General features: G+C 55.4%; 1 protein-coding gene across 1 annotated transcript in view; it reads left to right on the top strand.

Moving 5' to 3' along the window:
- The first annotated feature begins 425 nt into the window (after positions 1 to 425).
- The window catches only part of LOC122373101 (exostosin-1-like), a 49,321-nt gene continuing 28,103 nt past the window's right edge, over positions 426 to 21,643 (top strand). Inside the window, exons 1-2 of the mRNA XM_043350871.1 lie at positions 426 to 638; positions 14,165 to 14,995. Coding sequence (XP_043206806.1) covers positions 14,261 to 14,995 — 735 coding nt within the window. The 5' untranslated portion in view covers positions 426 to 638; positions 14,165 to 14,260. The remainder of the gene's footprint in view (positions 639 to 14,164; positions 14,996 to 21,643) is intronic.

The raw sequence follows: 21,643 nt of genomic DNA, 5'->3' as shown, positions 1-21,643 counted from the left end.
ATAACTATTTCTATTTTAAAGCCAATGATCTTTAGGGAAGCTGACTGCACTGGCCGTTCGCAAGACCCGGGCGCCGTTCAAGATCGCTGTAAATCATCTTTCTGCACAGTGCAAGCTGCACGGCAAGGTCGTTTTGTTGACGAGCTAATGCTTGGGCTCGGTGCCGGAAGATCTCATGACAGGACCATCGATGACCGGAATCTGGGACTAATAGACGGGCCTGGCGGCTCCTGAATCCGCACTCACGCCCTCTCCCCGCGCCCCTCCCCGCTGCGCCGGTCGCCGCCCTCCCCACCCCGACGCGATCCTAGCGGCGCCTCGGTTGGCTGGCCCGATCGGCTGCGATCTCGGGCCGGTGTTTGGCCGTCTGGCCGCGTGGCGGCGCCACTGTAGCGCTCTGTGTCGGCAACCGGCCCCGAGCCGACACCATCGACCGGCCGGCCGGCGAGCGAGCGAGCGAGAACCGCCCGCCAGCCGCCGCGGCTCAGTCGCTCGCCACGCGCGGTGTTGGTGGTGTGGGAGGGGTGCGGTCGCTGTGCTGTTGCACTAATTCGCGGCGCGTGCTGTCCACTGCTGGTGACTGGTCTAACTGAGAGTCACATCGACAGACTCCGGAGACCGTTCTACTGGGGCGCCAGGTATGGAGTCTGTCTGGGGAGCGAGGGTGAAGGTGGGGCGGCGGCAAGGTCACTGAGTCGCCGCACGCTGGCCATTGCCGCTGAGTGCTGCCGGGCTGGGGTGCGCGCAGACCACGCGGCTTCTGTGCAGGCTCGGACGGGATCGCAGTGCCCCCGTCGGCGTCCGATCTCCGAGTTTGGGCGATGGCCCGTGTGATTCACCTGCCAGGTATGCGGACCGGAGCAGCTTAGTTTGAACTTTCACTGGCCGGCACCGGCTATCGCTGGCGCTACGTCAACGTCCAATTTCCTGTCGTAAACCCGGCCTCATTGGCTGCCGGGGCGAATAATAGCGTTCGTGTCACTTAAAGCTCACGGATTTATGGCCTCATTCAAATGGACGCTTTTTATTACCGAACGTTTTCTGGGGATGCCGTCGCCGGCATTTATAATTGGCCGGATTTTAATCCTGTCCGTTGAGCTGACCTTATTCTTCCTATTGGTACCAAAGTTATGTTCATTTTTAATCATACCTAGGTATGGTACTTAAGTTTGCAGTTTGCACCCTTGTCCAAAATTGGTAATTGTTTTCGATACCTTATCGTTTTTTACCACTTAAAGCTTTTGAATAAGTCGGTGCACTTACACGTTTACACGTTTTCGATGACTGGTTCACGTTTTATGTGGAGTAAAACGGTGTTTTTGCCCACCCGCTGGGCCACATGACCCCGGAGGCGGCTGACTCATTGTTTGAGAACACTCCATACCGGGGTGGTCCTGTCAGCGGTACACACGGAGACGGCTAGACTATCGGACCCCCCTGGACCCTGACTCATGCAGACCGCCTCCCACCTTGTCCACAAGCGTCCGGCCTGAGACGTTCCCTGTTTGTTCCATCTTGTCCACAAGCGTCGGACCTGAGACGTTCCCGGTTCCTTCCACCTTGTCCACAAGCGTCGGACCTGAGACGTTCCCGGTTCCTTCCACCTTGTCCACAAGCGTCGGACCTGAGACGTTCCCGGTTCCTTCCACCTTGTCCACAAGCGTCGGACCTGAGACGTTTCCTGTTTCTTCGCCTTTCCGGGCCGGGTTATATGTAACAGTTTTCACCCTCCAGGCTCAAGCTGCTGAGAAGCTGCTTGGCGCTATGTAAGGATTCTCATATTCCAGGATGTGAACATAAGCATGTCGCTTTCCTTGGCGGCGTGCCACGTAGCCGGACGTTCTCATGACCTTCGCATCCATCATGATCTAGCACCTGTTGATCGTGTGAGCAACTATCCGGCGTCATTCATTCTCTGGACACTGGACGGTAGAATAGTGGATGGCACATTTCCTACAGCCTCCGCATGCAGTCTACTGGGGCCTGGCCCATGGACCTGGCGACGTTGGTCGTTTATGCGATAGCGGCATTCCTCGAAGTCGCCATTTGGGCGAAGATTTGCGAGCGGCCATGTCAGTCAAGTGTGCAAAGGATGTTTGGTGCCAAACGGCCGGCAGTTACCTATCGCTCATTGCAAATGCAATGTGCATACACACTGCAGCATTGATCAGCGCCTGAATGTGGTATTGTGGTCGCGCTGGGCACCGTTCAGTGTTGATGGGGTGATGGCCGGACAGTGGTTTGGACCGTGTACTGTGTGTTGATGCCCCCTCCCGCGAATGTCTCCGGTTTGCGACACCGCTGCCCTGTCAGGGTTACCCAATCCCCATTGTGCCGGGTCGGGGACCCGGTCTGCGCGCCCGGACCAGCTGACCCAAACGTAATCCGATTGTCGTGTCGCGGCCGGAGGGATGCGCGGGCACGCCTCGAGTGGTGGTAGTGGCCCGTTCGTTATGTTTCAGCTCTGTCTGGCAGGCCTGTTCGGACCAGACATTGCCCGGAGTACTGTGCAGCTGTGTGCAGTTCGAGGTGCAGTGGCGTTTCAGCTTAATTTCGGTTGCATATGAACGACTTCTACCTAGGCCCAGGCCTCAGTCTTTGTCTCGATGTCTGACATATTACGGTGATATCCTTATTTGAACTCCATATTATCTTCATCGTTATCGATGAATCTTTAATAATACACATTACACGCGTCACACACTCTAGGAAGGATTCACATTCACACAAAAAAAAAGACCCGTTGCTCTCGCCTTCCATGTGTCCTATCTCTGCACGACTCCCCTCCCCCACCTGTCCCTGCCCTGTACTCTCGCCCCGCACCTGTTCCGGCTGCACCGCTATATCTCCCCTTCCCCCGTCTCTCTGCCTCCTCTCCCTCTCCCCGCCCCCTCCTGCGGCGATCGCACGGGCGCGTGGGCCGTCAATGGAAAAGCGTTCGACCGCTGGTCGTTATGTGGCCATTCACATGCAAGGCCGCGCGGTACGATATGGGTCGTGTTTCCAGCCCTCGGTCGGGCAGTCGACACTAGAGGTGGCAAAATGTGGACCCGAGGACCCGGTCCAAAGAACCAGTCTGGACCCATATGGGTCCAGACCGGTTCCTGGAAATTATCTGACGGGTCCAACCGGGTCCTACCATAAACTATACATCTTGCACACTACACATTAATGCAAAATATGAAGTGAATGAAGTGAATGTTTCTTTGTACACAGTAGCTCATGAGTATTCCCAGTGGAAAAAAGCTGTTTTACATGATGCAACTAATGATACCTACAAGTAGTTAGTATTAATTGACTTTTGGGAACCGGGTCCAATTGGTTCCGATTCCAACTAAGGCCGGGTCCGACTGGTTCCAGAAATGTCCAGCCGGGTCTGGTTCGAGTCTGGTTCCCAAAATTTTCATCTTTTGCCACCTCTAGTCGACACGGCTGTTTCACGGAGCGTGGGTCGGCTTCGGGAGGGCTGCGGCGGCGGCTTGTCACAGGGGACCGGTGCAGCTCGATATGAAATGTCGTAGCATGTCGACAGTCGTGCTGTTGGGGTATGCCATTCATTGCTAAACCTCCGATGCATTATCCTGTCTCTACATTTAGGTACTTTGTGGGCGTTGGGATGCATTATTATTGAGTTAAACAAGAACCTTCCATAAATAGTCTAGCTTTGTTGCGTCTATTGACTGACTTTAGAAGGCATTCTCGGCATGTATTTTTAACAGTTTAAAGTTTGTAAACGAGCAAAGCCAAGCGAATAAACGAACTGCATGCCTCAGGTGCCTGTTTCGAACACAACATGATAAAACTCATGTTAGTAGAACCTGCGCAAAACAAGGAGCAGGTAAACAGGTAGCGTCGAGCGCTCGTCTCGCCCCCTGCAGGAAGAGTCGCTAGGTGGGTCTACTCGGCGTCGGAGACGGGCGTGGTGCGGGTTATTTCGGAGGGGTGACTCAGTTCACACACCGACCCGATGACGTGTTTGTGAGAGGGTGTGGTGCCGGGACCCGGCTACCTGAGCTGCCGGTCTCTGAGGCACGTCTTCGTCAGTTAATGGCTAATTTAGCGACGGACGAAAGCCAGACGACAGCAGCGAGCTAGCCAGGGGAAACGGCGACCGCTTTTACCTACGGGGATGCTCAGTGAGAGGAGGACGGCGTGGGGAGGGAGGAAAACTGGCGCTCCTTCTCCTATCAGCGCAACAGCTCCCGCTAATGTATCTGATGTCAGGAATTTGCATTGATTCTGCTGAATTGGCCGTCCTCTCGTCCCTAGTCTGCAGTCACCTGCCGAGCTCGATATCGTCCCGCGTCACTCCGGACCTCACGTCACTTCCTGCCTCTCACGTCATCCGGCTCAGCTGACGTCACCAGTCAGTCTGGCGGGCGGTAATTAAAGCGCTGCTGGTGAAAACCGTAATCAGTGCGGGCTGCCGGGCGGTGTCTGAAGGGGCCAATAAGGGCAGGACCTCAAGCGCCCGGCATCGACATTTGATGGTCCGTGGGGCGAAAGTGATGCATGGGAACCAGGATGAGAGGCATTTCCCAATCAGACAGATGGACCGTGCTTGTTTCCTTCGCCGAGGACAATTACAAGTGTTAAATGGATGTCCCTGCTTGCTGTTTCCTGTTCTGGTTGTCGCTGATTTGTCTCCCTAGTGAGCCTGGCTATGTTTCTATTTTCTATCTTCCCTATTCACTGCTGTAGGTATTTTCCGTCTGTCTTATGCCTTGCTATTTTCTTTTTCACTCTTTCACTTCCTCCTGTGTTTCGTTCTCCCTCTCCCTCTTTTTTCCTCTCGTCACTGCTCTGCTTTCGGCCACGCTCACAGAGATGGTGTAAATATTCGATCATGCACCGGCGGTGGTAGACCGTACATACCTGGGGCGGGGAAGGGGGGGGGGGGGAGGCTGCGATCGCCGCACATTATTTATCTGCTCCCTTCTTTGTGGTCTCGGCCTGCGCCTCATACTCGCTACGGATAGCCATCAATACAAGCATACCGCCAGCGCGTTGAGCGCCGAGCTACTTAGCCCAGCAATGTGGATAGACCGAGGAGTAGGCGTGCGCCGCCGCCGCGCCCGGAAGCCGCAATCATGGTGGCATTTCCTGTGAGATGGGGTGGATTCCTCGGCGGAACGATGATCTCTTACTCGTCGTGTTGGCTGCTCATATTTCCTGGGGAATGTCTTCAGTCTTGGCTTAAAGCGCTTGAGCGGGCTCGTACTCACGCAGCTTCTTTTCTCGCCTTTTTGTGCTTGATTCAGGTTTTATCATGCATAAGTGACTGCTGAGCCAGTAGTCTGTAGTCAAACACAGCTACAGTCGGTTCTGATATAGGAGTGTCTGGGAAAGTAGCACCGTGCCATGTTAGGTTTAGAGATATGCCGTTCTTATCGTGACACCGGGTACCTTCTGTGGCGCTATGTGCACAACCGCCGGGCACTGAGTCTAACGCGGTCAGCATGTTTTCAAACGGGAAAATCAGTGGTAGGTGGGCACATTTCCTTTTTTTATTTCATCCGTGCATCCTGCTTATCCTACATGTTATAGGGTGGTGACATTGGAATGGCAGGTTTCGTGAATCTCATATTGCTCACCATGCCTGGTTTAGGAGAAACGGACCGTCGTCAGCACTTCAACCCTACCCTCCCCCTATTCCACCGCTGCCCCGCTGGCTCCCCGCCGGCTCAGGTTTTCATCGCGTTACACTGGAGCGGAAAATGAAGGGGATCGGACGGGACCTGCCGTGGCGCTGACCGAGCAGTGAGAAGCCGCTGTCTGGTGACGCTGGCAGACCGCCCTGGGGGAGGCTGGCCCTGGTCCTGTGGTACGGCGTCTCGTATGGGGTCCTCCACCGAGCGACATTCCAGTGGCCGGCTCCATCCGCTCCTGGCTAGTTAGCAGTGCTCCCCTCCTCTCTCTCTCCCCTCTCGTTTCTCTCCTACTCTCCCGGGCCGGCCCACACCCGAAATAGCCGTGTCGCCGGTTGGCGCCTCGGGTGGCGCCGGGCGAGGTCGAAGGGAACTGCCATGGCCGCATGGGGGTGTGGAACGCGCCTCCAGCTGAGTGTGGACAAGACAACATGGAGTCTCACTGACGTGGACGCTGTTGTTTTGCATATGTGGGCTGGTTGAGAGAATTATTGTCTCGGCCTCTCCTCTCGTACTTCTTACTCCTTTGCTCTACCTGCCGCATTGGCGTTCTTGGACAGATTGCCCACGTGCCAGATGTTATTGATGCCGTTTAGGCATTGCCGATGATCCTGAGCTGGATGGTTTGTCGTGTCCCGTTATTGTGCTGATTTTGTTTTTACCATCTGCTATTCGTAGATCGGAGTGAACTTTCCACCGTAATTTGACGTCTTGTTATTGTTTGAGACATTTCAATTTAAGTTTGTAATTGTCTGATTGCACCTCTACTTGCAAAGCAGCGACAGCCTGAGCACTGAGCAGCATGAGCGATAATAGAGATGCAGTTTCCACTTCCCCGCCTAAGTCCCAGTCCCCATGTCCATCCAGCCCCAACTCTGATAGAGGATAGGGTACTGCGGCGACGACAAGATGTAGCTCTGCGTCCACAAACACAGATAGGGCCGATGACATGTCTGACGGTGGCGTGTGGCGTGCATTGTGTGTGGCGCCGTGTCCCATGTCAGGGTGCCCCGCAGTGAGCGCGCTCGTCCCCGGCGCGATGCACGGTTGCAGCTGCGTCCGCTGCAGGGCGCCAGGTCACCGCGGCACTGTTTATCCCGACTGTGCAGTCGGCGAGACCAAACCGGCCACATCCTGCGCCATGGCCAGATGGCCGCCAGGATTTCGGCGGGTCGCCGCCGCGGGCAGACGCGGTGTCGCGGCGCCGGGCTGGTGGACAGGGCGGGGTAGGAGGACCCTCTGAGGTCGCCGCCGCGCGCCTGGTTTAGTGGGAATGCTCCGTGACGGGTGGGTCGGGGAAGGCAGTGTCTGAATGTCTGGTGGTGTCTGGAGCTGCAGGGAGCGGCTGCGCGGCGGAGGTCCGCGGGTGAAACGGCTAGCTCTGTGGAAATCCCTGGGGTGAAGGCAGCGGCCAGCGAGAGTGACCTTTTCAGAATCTGTTCCGTATATAGCGCCCGAGAGATAATCATACAACTGAACGTAGGACAGCCGCAAAGTGCCGTTAGAATAAGCCTAAGACACTAACCTCACTATGATTTTTGTTATTTACTCTTGACGACGTTGCACTGCTGAGCTTCGATTCATGACCAATAGCAGAACGATAACGCCTTCGTTTTATCGTGGGTGTTAAGTGGATCGCTTTCTCGTGTTGGCAAATCTTTAAGTTAGAGGCAAAAGTTTAAACTTGTGATTCTTTTTATTTTTCCTCTCCTATTTCTGAGACCGGCTCCATGACCATGTTGACCTCTCTTGCTGAGTGATCAGACGTCGCTTGTAGGTACTGAGGCGTTGTTTTTCCTAAGTTTGCGGACGTTCAGGCGCTGCTCCGGTGTTGTAATGTCTCTGTGTTTGTCTTGTCGGTCTCTTTGTCTCTTGTTTCTGCAAACCAGTGCGGCCATTCCGTCTGAGCTAAGACCTCTTCCGCAGCGGATGCATCCCTGGACTCTTGAATCGTCAGTCATGCAACTCGTCAGTAAGACGCCATTTCATCCCCCTTCGTTTTATCGTGGGTGTTAAGTGGATCGCTTTCTCATTCATTTTCAGTTTTATCATCTTGGTTTCACTGGGCAATCTTCTGCCTGAAAAGTCTGCTGGACATTTTTACCTCGTCAGTCGTCCCTATACAATTCTCACACATACCTATTTGGATCTTAGAATCTGTCAATATGCTGGCGAAGAGAGCTTGTGTCGTCAGCGGACACGCTATAACTTTCTAGGAATTATTGATATCGGAGCATCGAGTGCTCCTTGCCCCGGTTCAACTTCTCGTGATGGTGATATATGGTCTTGACAAGGAGCGGGCCTGTTTTGTGCTGATGACAGTAAAAACGGCACTCGATCAACACAATAATCCGCCGTGTAGTACCGGCGGCATCACGTGGACCAGGCCGAGTTTCCCGGAGACCTGTCCTGGTCATCGATGTCGACTTTCCTGAAAGTATTTGTTCGCGTCTAACAGGCACGCGATGGCGCTGTTTCCCTGGTAACGGCTATGGATGCGACGCCGGGACACTAATGGACGAGCCATGTCCGCCGCCGTCCCGTAAACGGCGGCTTTGGATACTGTCATCAGCGTACGAGTTAACTTGGAGCTCTTCCCAGCGACAATATTTCGTGCCTTGATTAATTAACGGGTTAATCATCCTCATAAGAAAGGCATCGTCCTTTGTTGTGTGCTAAAGTAAGATATATTGCTCAGTAGACTGTTTACTTCTCACATCATCAGTTCCATATGGCGATGAGCGGCAACTTCATTAGAATTAATGTGGAGCCAATAACGTTTTTCCGACCTCGTCGATCGTCCTGCATCCGGCTGTGAGCCACTGTGCCAGTGTAGTGCACAGTGTGCAGTGAGTGCACTATGCATGCAGGGCCTGGGATCTGCGGCCGACTATCTCAGCACCTTAGACTATATGTCACAGGGCTGCAACTAGAGACGGGTGTGACCGTCTTTCGTCCGTCGCCACTCCATCTGCCACCAGACATCCGTCGTGCATCCGCAGCTCGTTCACCGTCAGTCGTCTGTCTCCCAGCGCCCTTTGTCCGACCCGTCCGTCGTCCGGTTCGCCCGATGTTCCGAGTCCATCGTCTGACCTGTCCGTCGTCCGGCGTCTCATGTCCCCCGCGGTACTCTCAGCTCACGGTCGGCATACTCTCAGGCCTCAGCTCACAGCTCACAGTCGGACTGAGTGACTGACTGCCGACAACCGACGCGACGGTCAACAAAAGTCAGAAGTCAGCCCTGGCTCGGCAGAAGCGGCAGGCAGTCGGCAGATTGGCACTCGGCGGCCTACCGGGGTCGTGTGGTCGGGCAGCTCCCACGGCCCACCGCACTGTGTTCCCAGGCGAGGTGCCGATCCGCTGCTCAAAGCGCTGGTGGTGTGATTCATTTAGATGTGGCCGGTGGCCGGGTGGTGCTTGGTGACTTTGTCCGGTCACTGGTGAATGTAGGAAGCAGTTGTTGTCACCGACAACCAGATGGAGAGCAGTGGAGTGGTGTCGCCGTCCGCACCATAACTCTACTCTCCACCGGTTTGCTCGCCTGTGGCACTTCAGTCGAATACAAACCTTCAGGTTCCGCTTGGTCTGTTTTTCTCCCAGAAGTTTGACAGCGGCGGCTTGTTGGCAAATATCTCAGTTAGAGACAAAAGTTAAAACTCGTGAGCCTTTTTAGTTATTTTTCCGTCCCTATTTTCGCGACCGACTCTGTTGACCCCTCTTGTTATCAGACGTCGCTGCTTGGGCGTGGTTTCCCTAAGTTTGCGAACTTTCAAGCGCTGCTTTCTGTGGTTGTCTTGTCGGTCTCTTTGTCTCTTGTTTCTGCAAACCAGTGCGGCCAGACTATCAGAGCTGAGAGACCTCCTCCGCAGCGGATGCATCTCTGGACAGCTTGAATCATCGTCAGTCATGCAAGCCGTCACTAAGACGCTATTTAATTCCGGTTTATGATAATATGTTTCACTTAATTATTGAGGGCTGATCTCAATCTGGGCAGTTCGTGCCTGGTTCGTGGTGATCAGAGGTGTTGCGATGGTCATGGTGTGCCAGTGGAAGCTGCAATCACTGCACTGCAGTCGGGCCAGTGGCGGTCAGCACTCAGCGGCGCTATCCCAGTGCAGCGGCGGGCCCACTCGACTGCATCCCCGGCATACAGGCCTCCTCGGGGTGGCTGTGTCCGTAATGGTGCAGTGCTCTGGCCAGGGTGTGACCCTTGCCAGCCGCTCCAGTGGAGAAATGAGACCATTTCGCAAGTTTCTCATGGCAAATAAAGCCTGATAGGTAGGACCGTAAAAATCAAAGTACAGCCCACCGCTAAAGTAATGTAGGGTTTTACCAATCTCAACGATTGGCTTTGACTGGCGATTGTTTAATGCGGAGTGATCGAAAAGAAGATGTCAATAGCTAAAATTGCAGCTGCAAGGGTGATGATACATATAAGCTACATTCAAAGTTTCATTGTAGTCTGGCTAATCGTTCCTAAGCTTCAGAAGCAGAACATACCCGTGACTGAAACCGCACATTACTTCTGCTGTCGACTGTACCTACCTGAGAATATTGGCTGGTTCTGTCAATTCTGCTACGCTGCCACCATGACATTTTCATTCTTTCCAAGTTTCCTTCACCCTTTTCATCCGGTGGCTCATTTTCATCACTAAGCCTCAGTTATCTACGTGTTGCTTCTCTCGTCGCGTCTGTTCTGGACAGATTCACCACGGCCCCTGTCTCTCTGTCTCACCAAGTGGTCCCCGTTCGGCGGTCATGTGTCGCTTCGGCGCCTGCTCGGCCGGGTGTCTGGGTTGTGTCTGACACCATCCCGGTTCGGTGGGAGGGGTGAGGGGTGTGTGGCGCTGGCCGCCGGCCCAGACTGCCCCTCCCCACCCCGCACCACTGAATCACTGACCTCACCGGGTCGGTCAGCCGGCCTTGTCGCTCGAGTGACTCAGCCGGGGGGGGGGGGGGGACCGGGTCGGATCGAGTGACCGGGCCAGGACCCGGGTCACCCATCCGGCCCCGCCCCTGACATTCCACCGGTCAGAGGTGGGCGGGTGTCTCCCAAACCGGCTGACGGAGCACAGTTACCATGGGCTCCGTCCGGTACGACGCGGCTGACGTAAGACTGAGGTGGCGCTGCCGTGCTGACAGTCGTAACGTCAGACGGAACGGCGACGGACGCCGGAGACGACGATCGTCGACGTCGACACGGCTCGGCGACACCGGCCGCCGACGAGACGCTCTCGACGAGACGGCTCGGCGCCGCGCTCGACGAGACGCTCCGTCGGCGCTCCCAACGACGGCCGGCGTCTGTGTGTCTGACTCTCCCTCTCCCTCTCCCTCTCCCTCTCCCTCTCCCTCTCCCTCTCCCTCTCCCTCTCCCTCTCTCTCTCTCTCTCTCTCTCTCTCTCTCTTTCCCTCTCCCTCTCCCTCTCCCTCTCCCTCTCCCTCCCTCCCTCCCTCCGCGCTGTTCCCGACAGCTCCAGAGACTTCCCTGTTGTTTTATTTGTTCACCCCACATCTCACCCCGTCGTCTCCTGCGGGCTGTTGACTGTTGTCGCTGAGAGCTGCCAAGCCACGGAGGTCCGGTTTCGACAGGCGCTGCGAGAGATTGGATGGATTGACATGCGCCCAGGGGCCAGGTGTGCTTAATTGCTCTTGCTGGCTGCTGTGTCGGTCAAACTATAAATACATGTGTAAGCGTTGCCTGCTCACCTGACACTTCAGGTGTAAGGCTTTGCTGGATTGGGCCAGCGAATCTAGCACGAAATGTCTCCAAATTAGATATGCGAAGCTGCGAGTTAGTTAATTGAAGACCTCTCGCCGTGTCCTCTGAACTGTGTGTGTCCAGCGCCTTGGGGCGTTAGCTCTCGGACGACACGCTGGCATGCAACCCATCTAACGAGTCCCTGAAGTAATGAATTGCAGCAGCATGTGAACCCTGCGTGGTCCGCCTCGCTGCTGGCTCGCGGGTTCGAAGTGCTGGAGAAGATTGAGAAATGTCCCTGCACCGGCTCCTCTGCGACAGCTGCTTGCCGGGTCGGTTTCCACTTACACCTCGCCAGCTCCCTGTCCCTGACTGCAGCTGAACTGCCGACTGTGCTACTTGTGCTGGGCGGGCTGTTGCCCTGAGGAAGGTCGTCAGCCACCGGCCGGCGCCGTGTCGCCGGCTGCGGGCCCGGCCGTGCCCCGGGGCGGTGGAGCTGATTGTGGGTCTGTGCGGCTGACTGATGGCTGCAGTTGGCGCCCTGTAGTTGAGGACGGCCGATCGGGAACGGACGGTGACAAAGCAGGTCGTCGACGCCGGGTGCATAACGATGGGACACTGCGTGGGACGTTCCTGCATAGTGCGAACTGTCGCCGACCGCAGGTTTCACCTCGTCTGGATCTCCCTCGCGTGCGTTGAGTCCTTAGCTTCTGGATGGGTGGACGGGGGCATGTTCTAACCAGACGCCTCATTAGCATCAGCACTATCATCGATGTTAATGTTACCTAGACGATTGTCTACGGACTACGAGGTCACTTCAAGTGAGAGCTGACACAAAAGTGATGCGCTTACGTCGGGTTGCCGAATCTCGTATACCAATCACCTCACTCGTCTTCGGCCTCACGCAATTACCGATGGCTGAGATGCACCCCTCCCCCCCCCCCAAGCTAGCAGACAGGCTGGTCCGGGAGTCGAGGCCAACTGCAGGATCGGAACAGAGCCGTCTGGCCAGTGGCAGCCAGCAGACTGCCGCCACACTTCCCCTAACCGATAAATCTCCCGATGATGTGCCGGCTTCTGGCGAGACTAATTTCACGGAAAGGCGACGCCGTCCGTGCTAAACTTCAAATGGAAATGCAATGACACTGGCTGCTCTAAAGTATGAAACTCTGAGCGGCTCCAGGAAGCAGGCTAGCAGCATCAGGCTCAGCCCTGGACTTTCGAGCGGCCTGAAATCTGAATTGATATTTGCTGGCGCGGCGCTATTATTTAGCTGCGCGTGCTGACACCTTCATTTACGGGAAACGGCTGCCCGCCTGGCGGATTCTCGTGGCCTCATTACCGCCACTTTGACTGCTGAGTGGAATCAGTGCTGCCAGATTTGGAGGATTTCCGCAAATCTGGAGGATTTTGAACTCTATTTGCGGACAAATTTCGCTTTTGGAGGATTTTTGATTCTGGAGGAAAATCTGGAGGATTTGTCGCCCGATTATTATATTCAATTTCATGGAAAAATATAACACATTCAAGACTAAAAAGGCATTTTCCTACCCAGCGCCACCCTACCCGTTAGGATATATCACGTCCTTTATTACCGTGAGACTGCAGAATGTCTCAGTCTGTAGCTATATCTACGAGGGTACCAAACTACTGGCGGATCTAATTAGGGGGACATTTGGGGCAAATGCCCCCGGTACCCCTGTAGCGCCCGAAATCGACGAAAATTTTCGTTTTTTTTAAAAGATAAAACGAAAACTAAACAACTTTTATAAGAAAAAGTATCTTTTAAAGAGCACAGCAGTGCGAAAGGATTCGAAATCCCACGAGTTTTTAGAATTTGGTGAAACTTTTTTGGGGGTATAGCTCCCCGCAGCGTCCAAGACCGCCTTTCTATATCTACCAATAGGATTTGGAGGAATCTGGAGGATTTTTGTAACTGATCTGGAGGATTACAGCCTTCCCCATCTGGCAGCACTGAGTGGAATTAATTAAGCTTCATTAAAGTTAATTGGAATATGTACAATGCATTTCACGAGCCTACGTGCATAATATGCTTGGTTAGCGGGGAAAATGCAACATTTAGGGGTACTGGAATTTGCCCGCGGAGGTATTATAATCATATCCCTACCATCAGCATCCTTCCGTCGTTATGGAGCATGTTTTTAGTTTCTTTTTTAGTTGTCTTCCTTCGTTCTGAGGCAAAACATAATTTTACCACTTCATAACCGTTCCGTTTTCTCGTGAATGGGTTATCAATGTTCATCAGCGCTATAATGAGTTCCGTTTCCAAGGAAAGTTGGCAATTGACCAGTGTAGTTTGGTGTCAGTACCCGGGCTTAGTAACCTGGCACTCACTTAACACGCTGTCCTACCCTTTCTGCTGTCGCGTCGGCCAGTTTTGCTTGTACTGCGTGTTTTCCCTGTTATTGTGCGTCGCGGATAGTCGTTTGTTATTTAACAGTGAACGCGCGAACAGGCCTGTTTGGGATGAGGTCAGGTACCCGCCTGTGGTCAGACAGGGATGACGTCCGCTCCTCACTTTTTTGAAGCTTGGTGAATCCCTGTCTCGCTATCTTCGTGTGTGTGACGGCCTATTGTATTCAATCTATTGTTGAGTTTCGTCGTATGCCTGTGCCTTCTGTGTGTGCTTGCGGTGTCGCTCGTTCCACGAATGTTTATTTGTTTGCTTATTTGTTTATTTTACAATATCGCCAATAGGGAGAGCCCACTGAAAGGCGAAATAAAAAAAAATCATAGTTACATACGAATGCTTATGCGCTCTGCTCTCTCCCTGACTGGCCCCCTCCGTGTGTTTCAGGTGTGAGATGGCGGGTCGCCGCCGCCGCCGACCCTCGGGCCCGTTACGGTAACCTCGGCCTGCGGCCGGTGTCCGCCGGCCTCCCGCTGCGCCGCCATGCAGGCCAAAAAGAGATACCTGCTGGCCGTCACATGCGTCGCCTTCTTGGGCATATGCTACTTCGGCGCGTTCGCCCCATGGCGGAGCGCCGGTGCGCCCCTAGACCGGTCGGCTCTGGCGTCTTTCAGGGAGGGCTGGGGGCGGCGCGCGGCGCGCCAGACGGCCGATGTGGGACCGAGTGTGCGCCGGCTGCAGCGTGCCGCCGAGACGACGGCGCGCCGCTGTCGGATGGCCACCTGTTTCGACGTGTCGCGCTGCGCGGGCCGGCCGTTCCGCGTGTATGTGTACCCGGAGGACCCTGGCGCGCCGCCGGGCCGCACCTACCGGCGCCTGCTGGACGCCGTGCGTGAGTCGCGACTGGCCACCACCGACCCGGCCGAGGCGTGTCTGTTCGTGCTGGCGCTGGACACGCTGGACCGTGACCAACTGAGTGGCGACTTTGTGCACCAGCTGGAGCAGAAGGTGCGCGCCCTGCCGCTCTGGAACAACGGACGCAACCACGTGGTGTTCAACCTATTCAGCGGCAGCTGGCCCGACTACAGCGAGGATCTCATGTTCGATGTGGGCGAGGCGATTCTGGCCAAGGCCAGTATGTCGGAGGAGAACTTTCGCCAGGGGTTCGACGTGTCGCTGCCGCTGTTCCCCAAACAGCACCCGGAGCGCGGCGGAGAGCACGGACTGGTCAGCGCCTACAACTTCCCGGCCGTCAAAAAGTACCTCCTCGCCTTCAAGGTGAGTTTTAACGCATAGTTCAGAGGAATGTCATTCATCGACTAGTTTTGATGGGTGTTCAGTTGCATCTTATGCCAATTAGTCCGAAAGTTAAACGGTTAAGCCATCCCTTGGACGCGGGTTACCGGTTAAGTGCTAGTTTATAAAACATCCCTCATGTACATGTCAGAATGCCTGCATAACTAGGTTTGACACGCAGCTAGCCTCGCATGCCACCGCCTCTATCAGAGTGCAAGTCGAACTTGGGCAAGATCGTGGCATGAGTCATTAATTTTACTGGCATTCTGTGAAATGTTATACGCAGTTAGTGTCTGTTTGCCGCTTTCTACGGCAGCAGCAGTATATTATTTTTTGTTTGTCGTCTGGTATACTAAAATACCGCGGCTGACCTTCCATGCCAGGCGTGTGTGGCGTGTCCAAATATTTATACGAGAGAGGGAGAGGGGCATGAACTCGCGTGGCGGACAGGGGCACCGGGGGCCTCTGAGAATTGTGGGATCTGAGAAACAGACGTGTTTGCTTCGCTGAGACTGGCTGGCACTGAACGGCTTGTCACGCCGTGAACGTTTCAATATCCGGTGAACAGAACATACAGAATGGACGCTCGGGATATGAGCACGTGCTAAAAAAAAAACAGTCAAGAAGACATGTAGTTACTACTAGTTATCGACATGTTCTTGAAATTAGGTTTATGGTGATCATCATCATATTGTTGGATTTTATTTCGTTATTTTAACGTAGCTTTTTTGTCGTAGGGGCTCGTTTTGTGTGTTACTGTTCACCGTGCGATGAAAATGCAATGGCCAGTGGCCATGCACAGATCTCAGTCTACCGTGCACTGATAGCATAGTAAAGCAGCCATTGTGTGCTTTGTCTGGTCTAAGTCCACTCTGTTATCCGCCTTTGGTAGCTGATATATAACTTCGAAACCAGCATGAACCAGCCGTCGCACCAGATTAGAGCCGACTTCCTCGAGTGATGGTGAGTCATGAAAACTGCTCGTGACTCTGTACCGTGACCAGAACCGCAGCTGAGCTCTGGTCGTAACCTCACGTGTTGTTCGTGACCGCACCGTTCGGTTGTGATCCCGCATTCGTGCCACCATTCGTCGTTGGCGCAGTGCATTGTCGGAATTTTATGGTGGTGATGCGGCTAGCGGTCAGCAGATTTAGAACTATCATCCCATTCCATCTGGGAAGTTTGAAAGTTGTCAGTCGTTGAAAGTTCAATGCACAGTTCAAGTTTGGTGACTGACGTCCCTGTCTGAATCTGCTTGACTTCAGCAGCTCACCAACAAATTGCATTCTTTTGATTTCCAATTCGTAGTTCCTTTGGTTAGGGTGATAACACCACAGAGCTCCTCTGGAATGTCCGGTTGGCCCCAGTTTTATCTGATTGCCGCCAGTTTCCAGCTATTTATTTATCCACCCCTCACCAGTGTTGTTCATTCTGTTTCTCGTTTTTCCGCTGCCCTGCGCTCCGTGCGGCGTTATTACCTTCTCTATCCGACCGGAACGATACCTCCCTGGGGTGAGATTTGCCGCGAGCGACCCCACTGCTCTGGGCGATACCCACCCTCAATACCCCGGGGGAGATCGCCCGCCGGCGACCCCACCGCCCGGAGCGATACGACGCCCGGGGGGCAGTGATCCGTCAGAGGGACGACCATCGGCGCGGCGGGGAGCGGCAATCATCACCTCCGACCCTTCCCGATCGCCCTCCCCCACCGACCCGAGACCCCGACCGCGGCCCCGATCCTCGACCGATCTATGACCCCGACCGGCCCACGACCCGACCGGCCCCGATCACTCGTGATCTGTCGATCGAGTGGGCACAGCTAACGGCAGAGAGGAACAGCCAATAACTGACGACGGATCGATGGACGCACATCGGTCAGTGCGAGAGCGACCCCGACGGTCTCTGACCCGCCCGCTCGGGGATAAGCCCAGGTTGTGCGACTGCGGACTGCGTGTCTCGTCTGCAGTGAGCGAGGCACTCCGTGGTATGAATATCGTCCGCCTATGGGCGTGATGCAACACAGGGGTCAGTTGTTTTCACAGCAATGTTATGGGCAAAAATGTCTCCTGTTATTGTGGCTGGAATGTCTCCGGTCTTGTAAATGCTGAATAGGGGTCGCCTGGGGCCTGGAGGATTAGAAAAGGTCACCGGACGGTGAGCAGAGGTCACAGGGGACAGAGGCCGCTGGCGAGAGGTCACCGGGTCACCCGCCGACTGACCGCTCCGGGACTGCGTGGGGACAGGCTGCGGGGAAGGTGGTCGATGGTCAGAGGCCAGTCACGCGAGCTCCAAGGATCCGCGCGTAGTTATTGGTCGTCGGACATTTCAACGAACTGGGCCACGACGTGTCTCTTCAATCAGACCTTTGATTGCATCCATTGATTGCGTCTGGAGGTTTATCCTGGTGGTTCAGCGGCTTCCCTCGATTGCCTGCGGGGTTGGAGAAATGGCTCTGCGTATTGCAATTTTATTTTTCCTTTTGTGCCCTGTTTTCATTTTGTTATTTGCTCAGAAGCAGACCATCCTATTTGATAAGTTCGAAAATCGGCAATCCAATCCAATTGGCATTTGGTACCTATTTTAGGTAATGGTGATGGGGAATTCGTTCCATCCATTGTCATTTTTATCTTGCCTATGATCGCTGCAATCTGTAAATGGGCCATCGTTGTACCTTACTGCAGTGATTTATAGTTTAATTATGGCACGCTCAGTGCCTAAGTATCACGCTGACTCGGCACGTCAGGTCATAAACAGGTAACACCTGGCTGAACCCGCTCCCTTTATGGCACTCGACATGTGTGGGGTGGGCGTGCGCCTTTCCTCCGCGGCTACTTCAGCTGCCCCCGGTCTGACCGCTACACGGCCCTCCTGCGGCGGCTGTAGGCGGGCCAGCGGGTGCCCTCGTGGGGCGCCCCTCCTGCACGGTGAGGCGCCCGCGCAGCAGCCACTGCACTGTCGGGAGCTGGTGCAGCGCACAGCTCCACTGACTGGATTACTAAGTAGGTGGGCGGTGGCGGGGAGGGGGGGGATGAACAGGTGACTGCGTGTCTGCCCGACAACGAACTTTGCCAGCGTGGCCCCGCCTTCGACCAGGGCGGAGCGGTCCTTGAAGCCATACGGTTTGGCTTCAGCTGCGACCTTCTGCGGCCGTTGGAACCAGACGGGCCTGCTACAGTGGCGTGGTCTCATTATTCAGATATAGAAATCCATTGTCGCCACCGCAAACTGGCCTGCCGCAGATTCCGATATATCGATTGACTAAAGTATTGGCGCATTTGTCGGGCTCGAGTGGTGCTGGCGTGCCCAGAGAGGACGTTCGGACTGAGTTGTGACTGGGACTGATTTCGAGCGAGTGCCGCCGACTGCTCGAGCGACGGAGATTGAACTCGCAGAACGGCTCCTAAAGTTTCCAATTCATGTCATGCGGCGTCCCGGCCGCGGCGGCGTGCTCCCGTTATTGCGGGAATGCCGTTTGCCGAGGCCAGCGGCAGCCTCAGATGAAACTCGCCAGAGTGGCCCGGGAGCCGCGGAGGGGAGGGCGCCAGCTCGTGACTGATGCACACATTTATAGCTCCGGTAGTGGGGCTCGTTATCCCTCCTGGTGCTGATCGTTCGCGCTATCTGGGCCGTGAATCTTGGCAATTTACACTCAGTTTGTGCACGGCGCGAGTTATCGCGCTGGTCGCTTTTCGGCCGGAAACCCCGTACTCCCGGAGGCACTCCGGACACGCCGGAGTACCCGGACGGAGTGCCGGGGGGCACCCCGGACTACCGGAGCCCAGGCCGAGCTGTCGGCAGCGGCTGCACAGCTCGCCCGGGCCGTCATTTAGCCGAGACGAGCTGGCGCCTGCAGCGATCTGAATTGGCAACGACGCGGCATTCATCTCGACTCTGCTGCCGCCGGGCCGCGCGCTGCCGATAGGCGCAGACCCGCGCCCCCATCTCTGTCATCTCCTGCCCTACGGTGGGGTGGTGTGGCTGAGAGGAGAGCCGCGCTCCACCGGCGGGGTGGTGTGGCTGAGAGGAGAGCCGCGCTCCGCCGGGAGGGTGGTGTGGCTGAGAGGAGAGCCGCGCTCCACCGGGAGGACGGGAACGTCCGCTCCCCAGCCCATCATCCTCCATCACTGTCGGCTCCGCGATGCATGGCCATCATTCATCATTGGAATCCGTTGGTATGAGCAGAAGCACCCTTCCTCGCCCTGGAGTTCTGACTTCCGTCGCATGTGAAGAGGAACCATCCGTATATCGTCCGTATTTTCTTGTGGCGTTAGCACTATCACTCGCATTTCCTGTTGTTCATCCATAAATCGTGCAAAACCATCTGAAAACCACATCGCTGTCTGGTTAGGATAAGCTGGAGATAGACCCACGGCAAAACTACCTAAGCTAAATGGTATCCTACTACCCTAAGCCGCATTTCCTTTTCCCGGGTCCGTTCGCGTCTATTCTCAACTGATCAGTAAGTTAATCTACGCTCCCCAGCCGTCATCTTCTCACGGCAGCTGTGACAGAGAGGAGCACTTCCGCACAACTCCGTTGACAACTCGCACAGCTTCCGTTGATGTCATTCTTAAATAACGCGGCGACCAAACGAAACTGTCCGGCTGCGTCTCGGCCGTCCACTCGTCAGCTGGAATAGTTTGGCTATCCGCTGAAGTGGCTCCATCCGAGCGGCGCCGGCTCCTCCCGATCTCTGTTGGAAATCCGGATTGTGACTGTTGCGATCCGCGCCGAGAGCAGACGACTTTCGAATAGATCAGTAAACCCCGAGCGGGGCGCGGTGGGGCAGAAAACGGCGGCCCGTCAGCGCGTCGGCTCCACAGCCGCTCCCAGCGCTCCCGGACCGATTGCCCGGCGCGGATTTGGACCGAGCCGCTCTCCCCAGCGCCCAGTGGCCTCTCGTCTCGAGAGGCGGACGGACAGAGGCAAGGCCGTCCGCCCTCGACACAGATTACCGTCACTTGACCGGCGCACTCTGGGCGCGTGCCTATCGGTGGCCCATCTGAAGCTCCTGAACAGTAAACAGCCTCCTCCCCCTCCCCTGGCCGCTACATCCCTGCACAGTGCAGTGCACCCATCCCCTCTGTTGCGGCCCGGTCACTGCCCCGCGAGCCGACCCCTCTCCTGCCCGCCTGCCCCTCTGGCCGACCTGCGGCAGCCGCCAGCTGGCAGTGTCACCCGGCCGTTGGCGCATGGCACGTGTTGCATGGCTGGCACGCCGGCGTGCCGCGCGGTGACGCGCCTGGTCACCGTCACTCGTCACGTGGTCGTTAGCCGGGCCATCCGTCACGCGCGGAAGCCGGTGACGCTTACGGCGGAGTGGGAGGTGGCAGCTGAGCCTGTGGCGGCTGGGCCTGCGGCGGCTGAGCCTGCGGCGGCAGCGTTGACGGTCGCTATCCTCCCACTCCCGCTTAGTCTTTTCTAGAACTGCCCGCACGGAGAGCGTTTTCTCAGAGCTACTGTGGTGCATGCAGAGTTCTCGGAGCCAGATGCACTGTTCGCCGACCCGCTTAGGCTTACTATAGGATTACTACTTAGGCTTACTATAGGATTGCGACGCCGCGTTCGGTGCTCCGTCGTTTTGCTCGCTCATTGATGTTTTTGGCCTTGTGAAAAATATTATCATGTTTTCTCGCATGTTCCATTTTTTGTTGCCTGCGCCACGCACCGCTTTTTCGCTTCCTCCAACTTTCCTTTGTCTTTCCTCGATTCTTCTGAGCAACAGCCGATACTGGGAAAGTTCATATTGCGGGAGGCTTTTCCTCGGTTAGGCGTCTCAATATGAAACAAGACGTTCCGGTTATTCATGACCGCTCTTCCGGTGCGTCTGATATTGGAAAAAGGCTCCGATCATCACCGAGTTCAAATCTGTCCTATATCGTAAACGATTTGGGGTTTTCTTTTTTCGCATTTCTCCCTTTCTCCCTGTCTCTTTCTTCCTTCCTCATTCCTATCTCCTCCCTCTCTCTGCCTTCCCTCTTTCCCTCCCTTTCCTCCTCCCACCATTGCCTCTTCCCTCCTTTCTTCCCTTTCTCCCTCCCACTTGTGTTGATCGTCGTGTATCTAACCATTGACTAATGGCCGCGATAGGCTAAGTAACAGTCATCGCACATGTATTGTTTTTTTTTTTGTCACCACCATCATAAATCACTCCAATGGGTATATCTATCACGGCTGTTTTGCCAGAGATTGCGCATGCAACAAAGCTCGAACCTCCCCGTGCACCCAGCAGCGTTGTGCCGTTTTAGGTAACAGAGGACTTCTTTTGCCCTGTAATCCGGACGTCTTAGCCTGCTGTTACAAAGTCTGACGACCGGCGGCAGTTGTTGAACCTCCAGTGTGCGGCACAAATCCGACCCAAAGAACAGCTGCTGCCCAGCGAAACTCGAGCGGGGCGCGGCCAAATAACGGAGCGCAGCCGCCTCTCCGGCGCAGCGCCCGTGTTTTTGTGGGGGACAAAAACCCCGGCCGAGAGGGGCGAGAGAGAAGGGCCGGTCGTCTGTACATAAAGTGGACGTTAAAAGCGTATGGTTGTATGAGCTCTGGTGGACAGCGAGATCTCGGCGGCTCTAAAATGTGCGAGACAGCCGCTGGTCATATGTACCGAGCGATACCGACCAGGGTGCTACG

Source organism: Amphibalanus amphitrite, unplaced genomic scaffold (genome assembly GCF_019059575.1).
Source record: "Amphibalanus amphitrite isolate SeventyFive unplaced genomic scaffold, NRLGWU_Aamphi_draft 001443F_arrow, whole genome shotgun sequence".
NCBI lineage: Eukaryota > Metazoa > Arthropoda > Thecostraca > Balanomorpha > Balanidae > Amphibalanus > Amphibalanus amphitrite.
Note: the sequence above shows the minus strand (reverse complement) of the source record. Positions and strands in the feature narration are given on the sequence as shown.